General features: G+C 40.0%; 1 protein-coding gene across 1 annotated transcript in view; it reads right to left on the bottom strand.

Moving 5' to 3' along the window:
* The window catches only part of LOC144340197 (uncharacterized), a 54,179-nt gene extending 41,034 nt beyond the window's left edge, over positions 1 to 13,145 (bottom strand). The window contains exons 1-3 of the mRNA XM_077998177.1: positions 13,027 to 13,145; positions 9,955 to 9,989; positions 1,357 to 1,509 (exon numbers count right to left, since the gene is read on the bottom strand). Of these exons, the coding sequence (XP_077854303.1) occupies positions 1,357 to 1,509; positions 9,955 to 9,989; positions 13,027 to 13,145 (307 nt within the window). The remainder of the gene's footprint in view (positions 1 to 1,356; positions 1,510 to 9,954; positions 9,990 to 13,026) is intronic.
* Between the last annotated feature and the right edge of the window lie 2,181 nt (positions 13,146 to 15,326).

Genomic DNA, 15,326 nt, shown 5'->3' with positions numbered 1-15,326 from the left:
TCTCTAAGTCCCTTAGGATTGGATTCAGGCATCCAGTGTCTCCCCATATTCACGGATTACATAAAAATATTAAGATGCCACATGACATCCCACTAAGGAGCTCCCTCCGCTAAGCTGGGAGCATAGCATTCTTTGGTTCACTGGTTATTAATAAACTGCTTAACAGTGCAATTGCCAAACTTCAATTTTCGATTCTATTCATAAAGACATCTTAGAAGTGTTGTCAAGTGTCTTAGAGGAACCTGCCTTCTCCCTGGGCTCTGCTGGTGGTCAGCAGTGGATACAATAGAGTGGAATATGTGGTGTTGTCATGTATGTGGGCTCCATCTTTGGACCTGGTTGTTGTGTATAAATCCCACCGTTACCATTTACTGGCTGCATTACTCTTAACTCATGAGATTGAAACCGTGCCTACCAGATAGGGTTGAGTGAAGATTAAATGAGTTAATTCATGAAAAATTCTTAGAACAGGACCTGACACATAGAAACACTCACTGAATGTTAGCTATTATTATCTACAATAGTTCTTCAATGGACAATTCATATTAACAGACTCAAAAAATAAAAGAACAACATCCATTCCCTCTTTTCACATGTCAGTCTCCACCCATAATGGTGAGAAAGAGCTGTTACCACTTTCCCTTCTCAGTTCCTGGTCACAGCTCAAACCATTCAATCATTAGGTCATGCTTTAGCAGAGAGGAGGGCCATTTTATAGCAAGGAACAGAATCCAAGTGCATCCCCTCACTTGCACTTCTGTTAAGCCCACTTGGGCAGAGCCTATACCTTTGTGCAGACAGGCCAGCCTCATCCACATCTCAAGTGGTTAGGGAGACGGATTCAGGATCTCCTCTGTAGAACCATCCATCTTAGTTTCAGGATAAGCAGAGGAAAAGAGAGCAGGGTAGGGACAGATGGCTGGAAAATCAAAATCACTTAAGCCTCAAGTCTAAGCTTCATTCCCCCACCGTGTTTTTATAAGAAAGCTTTGCATTGTTAATGGACAGAGAGGTATTTGGGGCAGTTTCTCAGATTTAAATACTTTGATCTTGTGTTTCCTATATCTTTATCTTTCCTTGTGTGTACAAAATTCCAAACTAGGAGGATTGAGACCCTATCAAAATGTCACCGTGCAAAGTGTCACCATGAAACCCCAAACTGAAATAATGGCCTGTTGTATTTTTAATCAATGATGACTCACGTTGATCAACTCCTTCCTAAGTGCTCATAAATATTAATTTCTAATTTATTTTTTAAACTTATTGGATTCTAAATGGATCCTGTGCATTTAATAATACATTCAGTAATTTGCTTCAAATTTCTGCTCCAAATCAGCACCAAATTCCTTGATCTACAGTTTGACAAATCTATTCCCTTTTCTTGTGTTAGAATCAGGCTCATGCTGGTTTGCCTCCAGTCTTCAAACAGCTCTGGGGGCAGAGAGAGTTGCCTCAGCTCCAGGAAGCGGCTACACCAGGGATAATGAGATCTGGGCAGCAGGCAGACACCTGCAATTTACAGCCAACAGGGTCAGCCCTGGAACAAGCAGAGTGACACAGAGGGCTGCTGTGAGAGGGCATTCCTTTACTTGATCACTCATTAATTCAACGTGCAGTGAATGCCTTAAGTGTGAGTTTAAAACGGAGAAAGGGAGAGTACAATCATGAACGAGAGAAACATGGCTTGCCCCCTTTTGGCATTTCCATTCTAGCTCAGAAGACAGATTTTAAATGGCCATTAAAAACAAGTGAGGAGTATAATATTAGGAGAAGGACAGAACACTGCAGGACTGTATGGAGACAGGGATGCTAACATCACCTGTAAGTCAGGAAAAGCCTCCTGGGGAAGTTCTGTTGATTTGAAACCTGAAGGGTGAGTGAGGAGGTGTTATCCAGGACAAAAAGACAAAAGGAAGTGGGTTGGTAATGAGGAAGGATTCTAAGCAAAAACAGTTAACTTTGTATAAAGGTTCACAGCAAGCTTGTCCCACCCATGGCCCACAGGCCGCATGCAGCCCAGTACGACTTTGAATGCAGTCCAACACAAAACTGTGAACTTTCTTAAAACATGATGAGTTTTGTGATTTTTTTTAGCTCATCATTAGTGCTAGTGTATTTTATGAGTGGCCCAAGACAATTCTTCTTCTTCTTCCAATGTGTCCGAGGGAAGCCAAACAATTGGACACCCCTGGAGAAATCATAGTGTGGGAGGAACCTTAAAAAGTCTATTTGGCCCAAGTCTGAAAGTATCAAAAGTAAATCTAAAAGCAATGGGCAAAAGCCAAAATTTGGAAGCCCTTGAGAGTCATATTACAGAATTTGGATGTATTAAGGATGATGGAAAGGCCTAATAAGTTTTGATTTGGTTTGTTTTCCACTGAAATGTTTTAAGCAACTGATTGTTGTGGTCAGTTGTTGTTTTAAAGGTCATCCTACTAAATAGTGAATGAATTAGTGGGGAGACAAAAATGCACGTGGGAAGAATAGTGTCTTAGTCTGCTCATTCTGCCATAGCAAAATTCCATGGACTGGGTGGCTTAAACAACAGAAATTTATTTTCTCACACTCCTGAAGGCTGGAAGTCTGAGATCAGAGTGCTGACATGGTCGGCTTCTGATGAGGGCTCACTTCCTGGCCCGCAGACTGCTGCCTTCTTATTATATCCTTACATGGCAGAAAGAGCAAGAGAAAGCTCTCAGGTATCTCTTCTTATAAGGGCACTAATCCCAGCAGGAGGTCACCACACTCAAGGCCTCATCTCAACCTAACTACTTCTCAAAGCCCCGTCTCCACATACCATCACATTAGTGGTAGGGCTTCAACATAAGAATTTTGGGGGAGAACAAGCATTCAATTCATAACCAACAGATAGGGAATTATTGCATTGAGGTCAGAGATGGGAGCCTAAGTCATGCATTAATGGAGAAACTGAGAACTAGAGAAATTCAAGTGTTAGTTATGTTTGCGGTAGAGGGCACATAGAACTGATGTTCACCCTGGTTGGGGAAGCTCTCAAACTAGCAATTTGCTTTTGTCTTCCTTCATTGGCTCAACCAAACCTAAACTGGCTTAGCTTTCTTGTAGCCTAGTATCCAAAACAATATCACCGACAACATTTATTCCCAGGTCAAGGACAGACTCAAGATATAAAAGGGATGACTCCCCTCTTGTTTGACTTTCTGTGACACCATTACCTTGCGTTCATCTCCAGTGTGTTCCCATTTCTTTTTTTTTTTTTTTTTTTTTTTTTTTTTTTGAGACAGAGTCTAGCTCTGCCACCCAGGCTGGAGTGCAGTGGCCGGATCTCAGCTCACTGCAAGCTCCGCCTCCCGGGTTCACGCCATTCTCCTGACTCAGCCTCCAGAGTAGCTGGGACTACAGGCGCCCGCCACCTCCCCCGGCTAGTTTTTTGTATTTTTTAGTAGAGACGGGGTTTCACCGTGTCAGCCAGGATGGTCTCGATCTCCTGACCTCGTGATCCACCCGTCTCGGCCTCCCAAAGTGCTGGGATTACAGGCTTGAGCCACCGCGCCCGGCCGTGTTCCCATTTCTTAATCACTATATTACTGTCCATTGGTGAAGAACATCCACCCAAAAATGCAAAATTTATTGTCTGCACCAGTACCCCTCTGCTCCAGCCATTCCACCCTACTTTTAAACAAAAAATATCTCCATGGACTTCCAAGTCACCTATTAACCAGATGTCTTCTCCTGTTTTGAGTTTTTCTGGGTAGATTTATCAAGACTTCTTAGATCTATATCCATTGTCTACCACCCAGAGTCCAATGAACAATAGCCAAATAAATAGTATTTATCAGTAACTCAAGGAATCCATCCAATATTACAATAAATACTGACAAGAGGATTGACTCAACCGTCTCATGAGAGCAAAATTTAAAGAGTATTTAAATGTCCATGCTTTGATGTCTACAGATGTGAAAATCCTAGCTCTACTTCTTAGTAGCCACTTAACTTATTTTTCTCTAAGCCTATAAAACATGGATGTTGGGATAATGATACTTCTTTCAGACAGTGCCTAGCACATACTGAACATTCAATAAATGGAGCCCACATGAATGCTAACCACTATATACTTGTAATGGTTATTAATAGATTGCATGACAGTCAGGTGAAAGTATCAATATTCTTTACTTTGTCTTCAAAATGTTTTAAATAAATATATGTCCATTTACTATTATTAATAAATATTATTAGTAAGCAAATATTTGCTAACTTATAGATAATATAATGAATATATACATTCACAGTCCTAGTTAGTCCCTAGAGGTCAACACACTGAGTTTTTTCTTTTTTGAATTTTTTGGTAATTCATGCCATGCTTCTAACTGTTTGTACTATTTTGTTTGACCAACTTCAGACAGTATTTATTAACTCCCTCCTCTGAAAAGTTTTTATAACTTTTGTTTACTTACCTCTCTTTCCTAATTCTTCTATTATTTCTTTGATTGTATAAGAGTATTCTGTTTTTTTATTGATAAATTTTCTATCTCATGGGCCTTCTGATATTCTCATTCATGTCACTTAACTTTTCTCTCATTGCTTCTATTCCTTATGAGTCTTAGTACTGCCCTCTGGGACAATCCTCTGGCTCTGTCTTCCAATTCATTAAGTCAGTCTTTAGCTTTGTCTATTCTTTCTATTTATATAGTTCAATGGTTTTTAAATTTTTAATGATCCTAATTTAAATTTCTTAATTTTCTCATTGGCACTTTTAAATAATTACCTCTAGTGGGCGCTGTGGGCACACCCCCTCATGCCGCGGCTCAGGACGAAGGTGCTCCATCATCCAATCACACAGCTGATGATTGATGCATGAATACAACTCCAGAGCTCCCCATGAAGTTGGCTGGGTCCTCTGTTGTGACTACATTGCATCTCAACTTCTTCCTCTGCTCAGTCCTGCTTACCTCAGTTTTTCTCGAGTATGGATCTCAAAGGTACTCCAAAGTCACCCTCCAGTAAGCAAACCTCAGTCTCAGAGTATTTGTCCTGGACAACCTGACCTAAGACATTACCTGCTCTTGTTTTATGGATATAATAGCCTCTCTTATTGCTGTGAGGATATTAGTACTTCTTTCAAATTCTTTTTCTTTTTTTAATTTACTCTATTATCTCTACTTTCCTAGGTTATAGTTACTCAGTTTAAGTTGGATGTCTCCTTGTTTGCATGCTGAACTTTACTAATATGATTCTCCGTTCGCCTGCCAGCTGTTTCTATTTTCTGCAGCTTGCAACTGGTGATCCTGGAGAAGAAATGGATTACCAGGTGGAGATGCTGGTAGTTTATTTCCAGTGTGTGGTAGCACTCCCCCTCCAGGAGATGAGAGGATACATGGAGCCCCTCCGTTTCAACCCAGTTGCTCACATTCACTGCCCTGTGGGGAAGGAAGGGTAAGGCTGTGAGCTCCTCCGCAAAAAGTGATAGTTGGGGCAGAGAAGAGAGAGAGCAGTCCCACAATTAATCAGTGCCCTTGGACACTCTCCTGTCTGTGGTGTGTTTATGCCAGACTCAGAGCACACTTGAACCAAATGACTTCTAATGTTGTAGTAGTAATTTTCAGCTTAGATTTGGGGCTGTGGTGTTGGGCATGGTGGCTCACACCTGTAATCCCAGCACTTTGGGAGGCCGAGGCAGGTGGATCACCTAAGGTTAGGAGTTCGAGACTAGCCAGGCCAACATGGTGAAACCCCGTCTCTACCAAAAACACAAAAATTAGCCAGGTGTGGTGGCACGCACCTCTAATCCCAGCTACTCGGGAGACTGAGGCAGGAGAATCGCTTGAACCTGGGAGACGGAAGTTGCAGTGAGCCGAGATGGTACCACTGCACTCCAGCCTGGGTGATAGAGCAAGAATCCATCTCAAAAAAAAAAAAAAAGAAAGAAAGAAAAGAAAAAGATTTGGGGCTGTGGTTTCCTTCCATTTTAATCTCCTCAGTCTCTGATCTAGTACTACATCATTAAACCTGTCACCTTTGAGGAAGAATGTATCAATGGTCAAGATCAAACAGATTTTCTCTTTTGACATTCTCTCGATTGCCCCAAATTTTGATATAATTCAATATACTTTACGGAGATACCATGCATTTCTTTGTGTTTTGCTCTCATTGGAGTTTTAAATTGGTGAAACACATGGAAGTCTTCTATGTTGTAAAAAATGAAATCCACTTTCCGCCAGGCGTGGTGACTCACACCTGTAATCCCAGCACTTTGGGAGGCCGAGGAGGGTGGATCACCTGAGGTCAGGAGTCTGAGACCAGCCTGGCCAACATGATGAAACCCTGTCTCTACTAAAAATACAAAAAAAATTAGCTGGGCATGGTGGCACGTGCCTGTAATCCTAGCTACTGAGGAGGCTGATGCAGGAGAATCGCTTGAATCGGGGAGGCAGAGGTTGCAGTGAGCCGAGATCATGCCTTCCAGCCTGGGCAACAAGAGCAAAACTCCATCTCAAAAAAAAAGAAAGAAAGAAAGAAATGGAATCCACTTTCCTCTTGAAATGATCCTCCACGTCTAAGGATTATACCCCTTCTCTTCAGGTCCAGTCTTGCTCTTTGGCTCTGCTATGAATAATGTTGCATAATTACAATGCTGTAAATTCTGTTTTTCAATTTTTAGAATAAATCTATAGATAAGCTTTAATTATAGTGTCAAGATAGAAGGTAGCAGAATGTAAATGTAGTAAACATCCACAATGTAAAAGTAATATTAAGTGTGGAAATCTAGTGTCCTCATGATGCATATCTACCCTTCTAGCACCAAGTCCCACGAAAGAAAAGATATAAAAAGAAGACTCCATAGCCACACTAGGAAAAGGAAGAAAGAAAAAAGGAAGGGGAAAAAGGAAGAAAGAGAGGAAGGAAAAAAGACACCAGAAGTTTTGGAAAACAGATTTTGTCCCAGTTTGGCCCACTTTCCTGCTGTTTGCCAAGGGTTTCTTCTCATTATTCTCTGGTCATTTCCACTGTTTCTTGAATACCTTGTCTGCTGCTTTCAAAGACTTCTTTCTCCTCTGAAGTACATACGCATCTTGTAATTTTTTTCCAGAAAGTATAAATGGAAGGTAAACTTTTCTGAGAAGCTGCATGTCAGTAAACATCTTTGTTTTGCAGTTACATTTGATTGATTGTTTATTTAGTTATCAGATCATAAATATCAAAATGTTTTTCATCAGAATTATTAAAAACATTGTTCCTATCTTCAAGCTGATAAGAAATCTGAGGCCCAGGTGATCTTCTTTTGTGGTATGCCTCGTGCGTGTGTGTATGTGCCTATATGTTCTCATTTCTAGAAGCATTTAGAATCTTCTCTTTATTCTTGCCATTCTGAACTGTTATCAGGATGGAGATGGGTGTGAATATTTTATCATTCTTCCCAATTGACACTACTTAGGCAGTTTCAATCTAAAGACTTGTCCCTCTTCAGCCTAAGGAATTATTCCCCATTTTAAAAAAATTTTCACCCTATTTTCTGTAATCTCCTTCCTAGAAGTTCTATGTAAGTCAGTGTTGGACCTTCTGCATCAACTCGTTTTGTCTCCTATCTTTCTTTTTTTTTTTTTGAGATGAAGTCTCGCTCTGTCGCCCAGGCTGGAGTGCAGTGGCTCGATCTCAGTTCAATGCAACCTCTGCCTCCCAGGTTCAAGCAATTCTCCTGCCTCAGCCTCCAGAGTAACTGGGACTACAGGCGCATGCCACCATGCCTAGCTAATTTTTTGTATTTTTAGTAGCGACGGGATTTCACCATGTTAGCAAGGATGGTCTCAGATCTCCTGACCTCGAGATCCACCCGCTTCGGCCTCCCAAAGTGCTGGGATCATAGGCATGAGCCACTGTGCCCAGCCATCTGCTACCTTTCTTCCTTTGTTTGCTCAGTGCTGTTCTGGAAGTTGTCTTTGACTTTATCCTCTGACCCTTATATTGAATTCTTTCAGCATCAGCCATCATGTGTTTTAGTATTTCTAATTATTCCTTTTTTTTAATGGCAGCCCATTTCGCTTTTAAGGACATAATATTGTCTCAAATCTCTGATGACATTTTGATTAAAATTTATTGGGTTTTCTTTTTAAAATTCTCTTTGTTTCCTGAGTTGTCTGTTAAGCTAGGGTCCATTTTTTTCTGTTTCTTGGCCTTGATTCTTTTTTTTTTTTTAATACTTTAAGTTCTAGGGTACATGTGCACAACGTGCAGGTTTGTTACATATGTATACATGTGCCATGTTGGTGTGCTGTACCCATTAACTCATCATTTACATTAGGTATATCTCTTAATGCTATCCGTCCCTGCTGTCCCCTCACCACAATATGCCGTGGTGTGTGATGTTCCCCTTCCTGTGTCCAAGTGTTCTCATTGTTCAATTCCCACCTATGAGTGAGAACATATGGTGTTTGGTTTTCTGTTCTTGCAATAGTTTGCTGAGAATGATGGTTTCCAGCTGCATCCATGTCCTTACAAAGGACACAAACTCATCCTTTTTTATGGCTGCATAGTATTCCGTGGTGTATATGTGCCACAATTTCTTAATCCAGTCTGTCATTGATGGACATTTGGGTTGGTTCCAAGTCTTTGCTATTGTGAATAGTGCCGCAGTAAACATACATGTGCATGTGTCTTTATAGCAGCATGATTTATAATCCTTTGGGTATATACCCAGTAATGGGATGGCTGGGTCTAATGGTATTTCTAGTTCTAGATCCTTGAGGAATCGCCACACTTTTTTCTAAAATGGTTAAACTAGTTTACAGTCCCACCAACAGTGTAAAAGTGTTCCTATTTCTCCACATCCTCTCCAGCACCTGTTGTTTCCTGATTTTTTAACGATTGTCTTGGCCTTGATTCTTAACTCAGGCACTGATGTTTTTTTCTGATAGTTTAGTAATCATTAGTTTATATTCCTAATATTTATGTCTGTGAACACAGATGGCGTATGTGTGGCTGTTTTCAGCTGTTATGAAATTTGATTTCCCCAGCAGGCTTCTCCCCAGACTGTGAGGACCCCCTGTGAGCCCTGTGGATAGGGGATACCAGCAGTTCTGTCTTTAGGGTGTCCGTACACAGAACTGGCAGGCATGCTCTCATCCCCTCAGCTCACTGCTCCCAGTCTTGGGGATGTCAATTACAAACTTGCAGCCCCAGCCTTTTCTAGGCAAATCTTCCACCTCTGCAGACAGCAGCTCTCCATTTGTTAATCAGTGGTAAACAGAACAGCTTCCGGTCACTTTCTAAACATAGATGGAATCCACTGGCCCAGCTTTTCCATACCCTGTTCCTGTCACCGCAGTCCTTGATGATTGCTCCACAGTCCATTCTTGTTCCCAATGCATGCAGGCTCTGAACTTGAAGCCAGCATGGGGTCTCCTGGACAGATTTGCTCCTACACCTTTATAGCAACCTTCTGTGTCTCTTCCAAGTAACAGCTCCCTCCACTCGGGTTGACACTCACTAAGATCCCATTTGCTCTCTAAACTACACAAATTCCTCAGAGCTCTGGACTGTGGTCCTCCCTTTCTGTTCTCCCTGTGGTTTCCTATTGATCCCCTCTGTCTGTCTGTTTTGTTACTTCAGTGGGATTTCTGGAAGTAAGTGAGAAAACACAGATGCTCAGGCCACCATCTTCAATGCAAACCTCCCTTAATTTTCTAAATCACTTGAACCTAACTTGGCATCCACTGGCTGAGTTGACTGGAGATCCAGTCTCTGTCAATTTTATGGGGTTTTCACCCTCTCTATGATTATAGGAGTGAACTGGGCTGTTTATAGGTGACAACAAAATAAATCTCTTTGTTCTGGGCCTCATCATGATAGACCCTCCATGTTGGGGGTAGACACTGCTCACTCTCAGCCACAGGTGGCTATGGGGGCCTCACTTGCTGTGGGTACCAAAGCCTTGGTGCCTCCATGCAGCCAAGTCTTCTCCTTAGGGGCAGTGCAGCTTACCTGGATTTTTCAATATGTCAACTTCATGAAGATTTCTAAAGGAAAAGACAATAAGCAGAAGTGAAAAGACAAATCCAGAGTAAAGGGATGAAAGACATCAATTCGCACATAAAGAATGCATTGAATAAGTCTTGATAAGAACCTGACTCCGGGGGGAAATCTATAAATATATTAGTTGTGTCAGTTGGAGAAACTTAAATATTCATTGGAGATTATATGATATTATAGAATTAGCCTTACTTTCTTAGATATAAAAATTATAGTATGCTTATGGAAGGGAATTTTCCAATACAACTATATAAATCAAATTTGGCAAAATTTAACAATTCTTGAACCTAAGAGGAGGGTACACAGGCATTCTCTGAAGTATTCTTTTAAGTTTTCTGTATATTTTTAAATTTTGTTGATAAAACATTGAAGTCAAAATTGTGCTTATTCGAGGGAGCAGTCCTGAGTTATTTTATCAAAAGACGCCTGGTACTCGAGGTTTGCCCACAGTGGCAGAATACATGGGCCAATTAAATTGAATTAACAGATTTTTCTGTAAGGTGCTCTCTCTGAGCCTCAGAATCTTGTTCACTGGAATGAGTTGAGATCTACCACGTGTTTTGAGGGGAGGGGTAATCTACAAGAATATTTGAAGGATTGTCTTCTGTGAGATTTTTTAAGGACCACAAAAAGATGAGTTGAAAATTAATGAATTCTTATGTTTAATAAAAACTTAGTCTTTGTTTAGTTAACTTATGCTTACTTCTATTTCATAAACGCTACATACTGTGTCTCTGGTTTTTTTTGTTTTTTGTTTTTGTTTTTTTGTTTTGTTTTGTTTTGTTTTTTGAGACAAGGTCTCACTCTGTCACCCAAGCTGGAGTGCAGTGGCACGATCACAGCTCATTGCAGCCTCAACATCCCAGGCTCTAGCAATCCTCCCATCTCAGCCTCCTGAGTTGCTAGGACTAGAGGCGCATGCCACCATGTCCAACCAATTTCTGTATTTTTTATATATATAGAGATAGACAGGGTTGGTCTCTAAATCCAGGCTAGTCTCAAACTCCTGGGTTCAAGCAATCCTCCCACCTTGGCCTCCCAAAGTGCTGGGATTACAGGTATGAACACCACTGCCTGGCTGAGGCACTGGTCTTAATCTCTGATTTTTTTCTCATTAAGCAATTGGGTAAGAGTCTGTCTGGAGTTTCTTCTTTAGTCATCCAGGTTCTAACTTGTTCATTAACTCTTTCTATGCCTTACAGTATTAAGAGGTAAAATACTACCTTTCTTTCTATCTATCAATGAATTACAATCACTATTACTAATTATTTGTGAGGTCCAGGAGTAGCCTCTTATAGAGTATCTTACACTTTAGATTTGTCTGGTTTTTCCTATGGTGTCATTGTATTATTCTGCTGTCCTTTGCGTTTCCATAAAAAGTAGGTTTCATGAGATTTAGGCTGAACATTTTTGGCAAGAACACTTCATGGGTGATATGGAGACTTCACATTGCATCACGTCAATATCAGATGCATCACATCCTTGTCAATCTGTCCACTATGATGGTGCTAACTTTAAACACTTGGTAACGTTGTCATCACTAATGAGGCTTTCCAGTGAAAAGGTACATTTTTCACTTACAAATAATAAGCCATCTATGGAGGGATACTTTACATTGTGCCAATATCCTATCCTAGAACCACATTTGACCCAGTAATTTTCGCATCTACTGATAACTCTCCCCAACTGCAATTTTCTTCCCACTTTCTTCCCAGTTTCTTTAGTATATTCCCCCACTTCTGACTTCCAGTAACCATATCTCACTTCACACCTACCTTCAGGTCCCCTGGAATTGGTGTTCAGTCTTACTGTCAGCTGGCTTGAACTTATCTTCTTTTGTTCTCTTTCAGACTCAACTAATGTTTCCAATCCTACCGTCTTTCATTGTTTTTGCTCCAGTGTCTCTCTCTATATAACTCAGGTTAGTACTGTCTCCTTAGGCATGGCAGGGATGTGGGCATACATACTGTGCTAAAAGAGCTTCTTTCTACCAGAGCATGCCATTTACTATATCAACACTAATACTTTCTGGAGATATAGAGAGGGCTCCAAGCAGTGGAAAACACAGTGGAAAATGTCACAATGTATTTTGTCATAGAAGTGTCCAAAGAAAAACAAGGTAATTGTTCCTTTTTTGTTTTCTGCTAGTAGAAGTAATTTTGTGTCTTGCCAATTTGTGGAATCAGATAGTTGAGAATTTTCCTGTCAAAGACCTCTCCTCCATCTCAGTGCTCTTTCTTCTGTGTTTCCTGGGCTAAGTTCTCCCGCAAGCTCAAAGAGTAATGGTGCACGTGGCTGTGTAAAGATCACAAACCAGGAAGGAGGGATTCACATATTACATACTTGACATCAAATAGGTCATGACCCTGGTGTTACATTGCTCCCATCAGCTTTCTGCTGTTTGAAGCTTTGATTGGTTTCTTCTAAGTTTCCTCTATTTTCACTTTTGGGCTTCATTAGTCTTCCATCCCTTGGTTCCTTAAACCTCTATAGAGGTTTTCTATCCTCCATAAACAATTTTTTTTGCCACCAGTTCCTTGTTTTCTGAGAAAGTAAGGCCCTTATATTCTAAGCAACAGAATCTCCCCAAATTTAGAGTTCAAAAATATTTTCCTTCCTTCCTTCCTTCCTTCCTTCCTTCGTTCGTTCCTTCCTTCCTTCCTTCTTTCTTTTTGTAATACAAGGTCTCACTGTCACCCAGGCTGGAGTGCAATGGCATGATCTCGGCTTACTGCAACCTCTGCCTCCCAGGTTCAAGCGATTCTTGTGCCTCAGCCTCCCAAGTAGCTGGGATTATAGGACCTATCATCACACCTGGCTAATTTTTGTAATGTTAGTACAGACGGGGTTTCACCATGTTGGCCAGGCTGGTCTTGAACTCCTGATTTTGGCCTACCAAAAAGGGTTGGGATTACGCCACTACACCCAGCCCAAAAACGTTTTCTTAAGCTACAAAAAATATTGTGCCCCTTTGTAGCCAATACCTCCACCCCTCCTCTCACCCAGCCCTAAGCAATCACTGACGTGTTTTCTGACACAATAGGTCTGACCTTTTCCAGAAATCCACGTGAATGGAAGCACAGAGCATATTGCTCTTTTACGTCTTGCTTTTTTTCACTGTGATGTTGTTGAGATGAATCCATGTTGCGTGTATCAGAAGGTCATTGCTTGTATCGTGTAGACATATCATAATTGATTTGTTTATATATTTATTTACCTGTGGTTGGACATTTGGATTGTTTCAAATTTTTAGGTATTATGAATTAAACTGCTACAAGCACCTGCGTCATTTGTACATGGACATACATTTTCATTTACCTAGGGTAAATGTCCTTTTCATTGATTGTGGTGATGATTCCATGGGTGTATCAACTTGTCAAAACTCATCAAAAATGTAACCTTAAAATTCATATATTTTGTCTTCCAGTGGGTGACTGCTTAAGCAAACTGTGATGCATTCCTACCATGAAAAACTACTCAGCAATACAAAAGAATGAACTGTTGCTACAACTGCTTAATTTTCAGGGAATTATGCTGGATGAAAAGCTCTACCCTAAAATATCACATGCTATATGATTCCATTTAAATAGCATTCCTGAAATGAAAAAAATTATGGAAATGGAGAACAGATTAGTGGTCGGCAGGCATCAGAGAGAGTGAGAGTGAGGAAGTGGGGAGAGGAAGGGGGTGTGTGTCTATATAGAGGCTACATGAGGGAACCTTGTGGTGATAGAGCTGCTCTTTATCTTGACTGTGCCAATGTCGATATCATGGTTGTGATATTGCAATATTGTACTATTTTACCGTTGGGAGAAATTGAGTAAATGGTACATAGAATCTTTCTGTTTTATTTCTTACAACTGCATGTGAATATACAATTATCTCAAAAAAAGTTTAATTTTTCAAAAGGTGCATTGTATTGTACGCAAATTATGCCACCTTAAACTTTTTTTTTTAAATGTCTTTTTTCAGTCTGCAGAACACTCACTCAGTTGCACTCTCCAGAGACCACTCAGAATTTTTTTGAAACACTGTTACCTTTTCTTCCAGGCATGTGGCACAATCATCAGGCACTGTGAGCCATTTAGCTCTTCCAGCTTTTCCCTTATTCATTACCTCTCCAAGAATCACAGCCACATTTTCCAACGGCCCCTCCTGGGTCACCATACACACTCAAGGAGTCAGCACAACTGAGTTTATCCACCAGCTTGACCCCTCTGAAGACATATACACCTAGAAAAATTTAGCTCACCTATAATTCTATGTACACTATTTTTTAGATGTAGGTCTCAGATTGATGAAAGGTTATTTTCAACTCTCAAAGATCCACCATAACACCAATTTTATCTTAAGATCCATGTCCCAATTTTTGCAATTTATTGTCAACACCTTATGTTGTTTGTCCCCAAACATGACCTTATCTGTTTTTTTATCTTCACCGGAAAATAAGTGAGAGAGAGAATTAAATGTGAAAGGAAAAGATGGAGTGTGTAGTAATTTTACTATTGCCAATTTAGAGTCTTTAGGCTTGTAATGGTCCTTAAATCTTATAGAAAAAAAAAAAAAAGAAAAAGTTTTGCTACATATTTGGATAAAATTTGGAGGAATAACATTAAATCTCATGATAATAAAATAGCATTTATGACCAAGCACAGTAGTTACTTGCTTCCAAGCATGTGAATTTGTTTCCCTAATGAGTCTAATATTTAGGGCATGAATGAGGACAGTAAAGGGCAAATAAGATTCCCTATTTCTTTGCCTGAAGGCAAAAATGTTAAATAGCAAAATGTTTTAGATGAAACTAAAGAAGTTAGGCCTTCTTTTTTGGAAAATACACCATGGATTTGAAAATACACCATGGATCAAGGTAGGTCACATGAATAACATAATTACGTTATCTTAAGTACTCATAATTGAAGTGAGATCCTCTTTAATTTGCATATGCACTTATGAAAATTGGAAAGCTTTATAATATTGGGAAAAACGGTTCTATGGTTTATTCCAAAGAGACTAATTATTAAAAAAAAAAATTTTAGCATCTTAGCTTAGGCAGTAGATTGTGGGTATGTTCCTATTTCATTAAGGTAAATAATCTATTTGAAGTACTGATATTCCTTATCCGAAATTCCTAATCTGGTGAGGCAAAAATTAAGTGAAGAAAGGCCTTTTATTTTTGTTCAATTTCACAATAACCAAACAAAAAATATAGTATTATTCCTATTTTACAGATGAAACAAAATTAAAGAGGTTAAGTGGTGTATTAGTCTGTTGTCATGCTGCTGACAAAGACATACCCAAGACTGGGCAATTTATAAAAGAAAGAG

This window comes from Macaca mulatta, chromosome 3, assembly GCF_049350105.2.
Source record: "Macaca mulatta isolate MMU2019108-1 chromosome 3, T2T-MMU8v2.0, whole genome shotgun sequence".
In the NCBI taxonomy this organism is placed as follows: domain Eukaryota; kingdom Metazoa; phylum Chordata; class Mammalia; order Primates; family Cercopithecidae; genus Macaca; species Macaca mulatta.
This window is presented reverse-complemented; position numbering and strand designations above follow the sequence as displayed.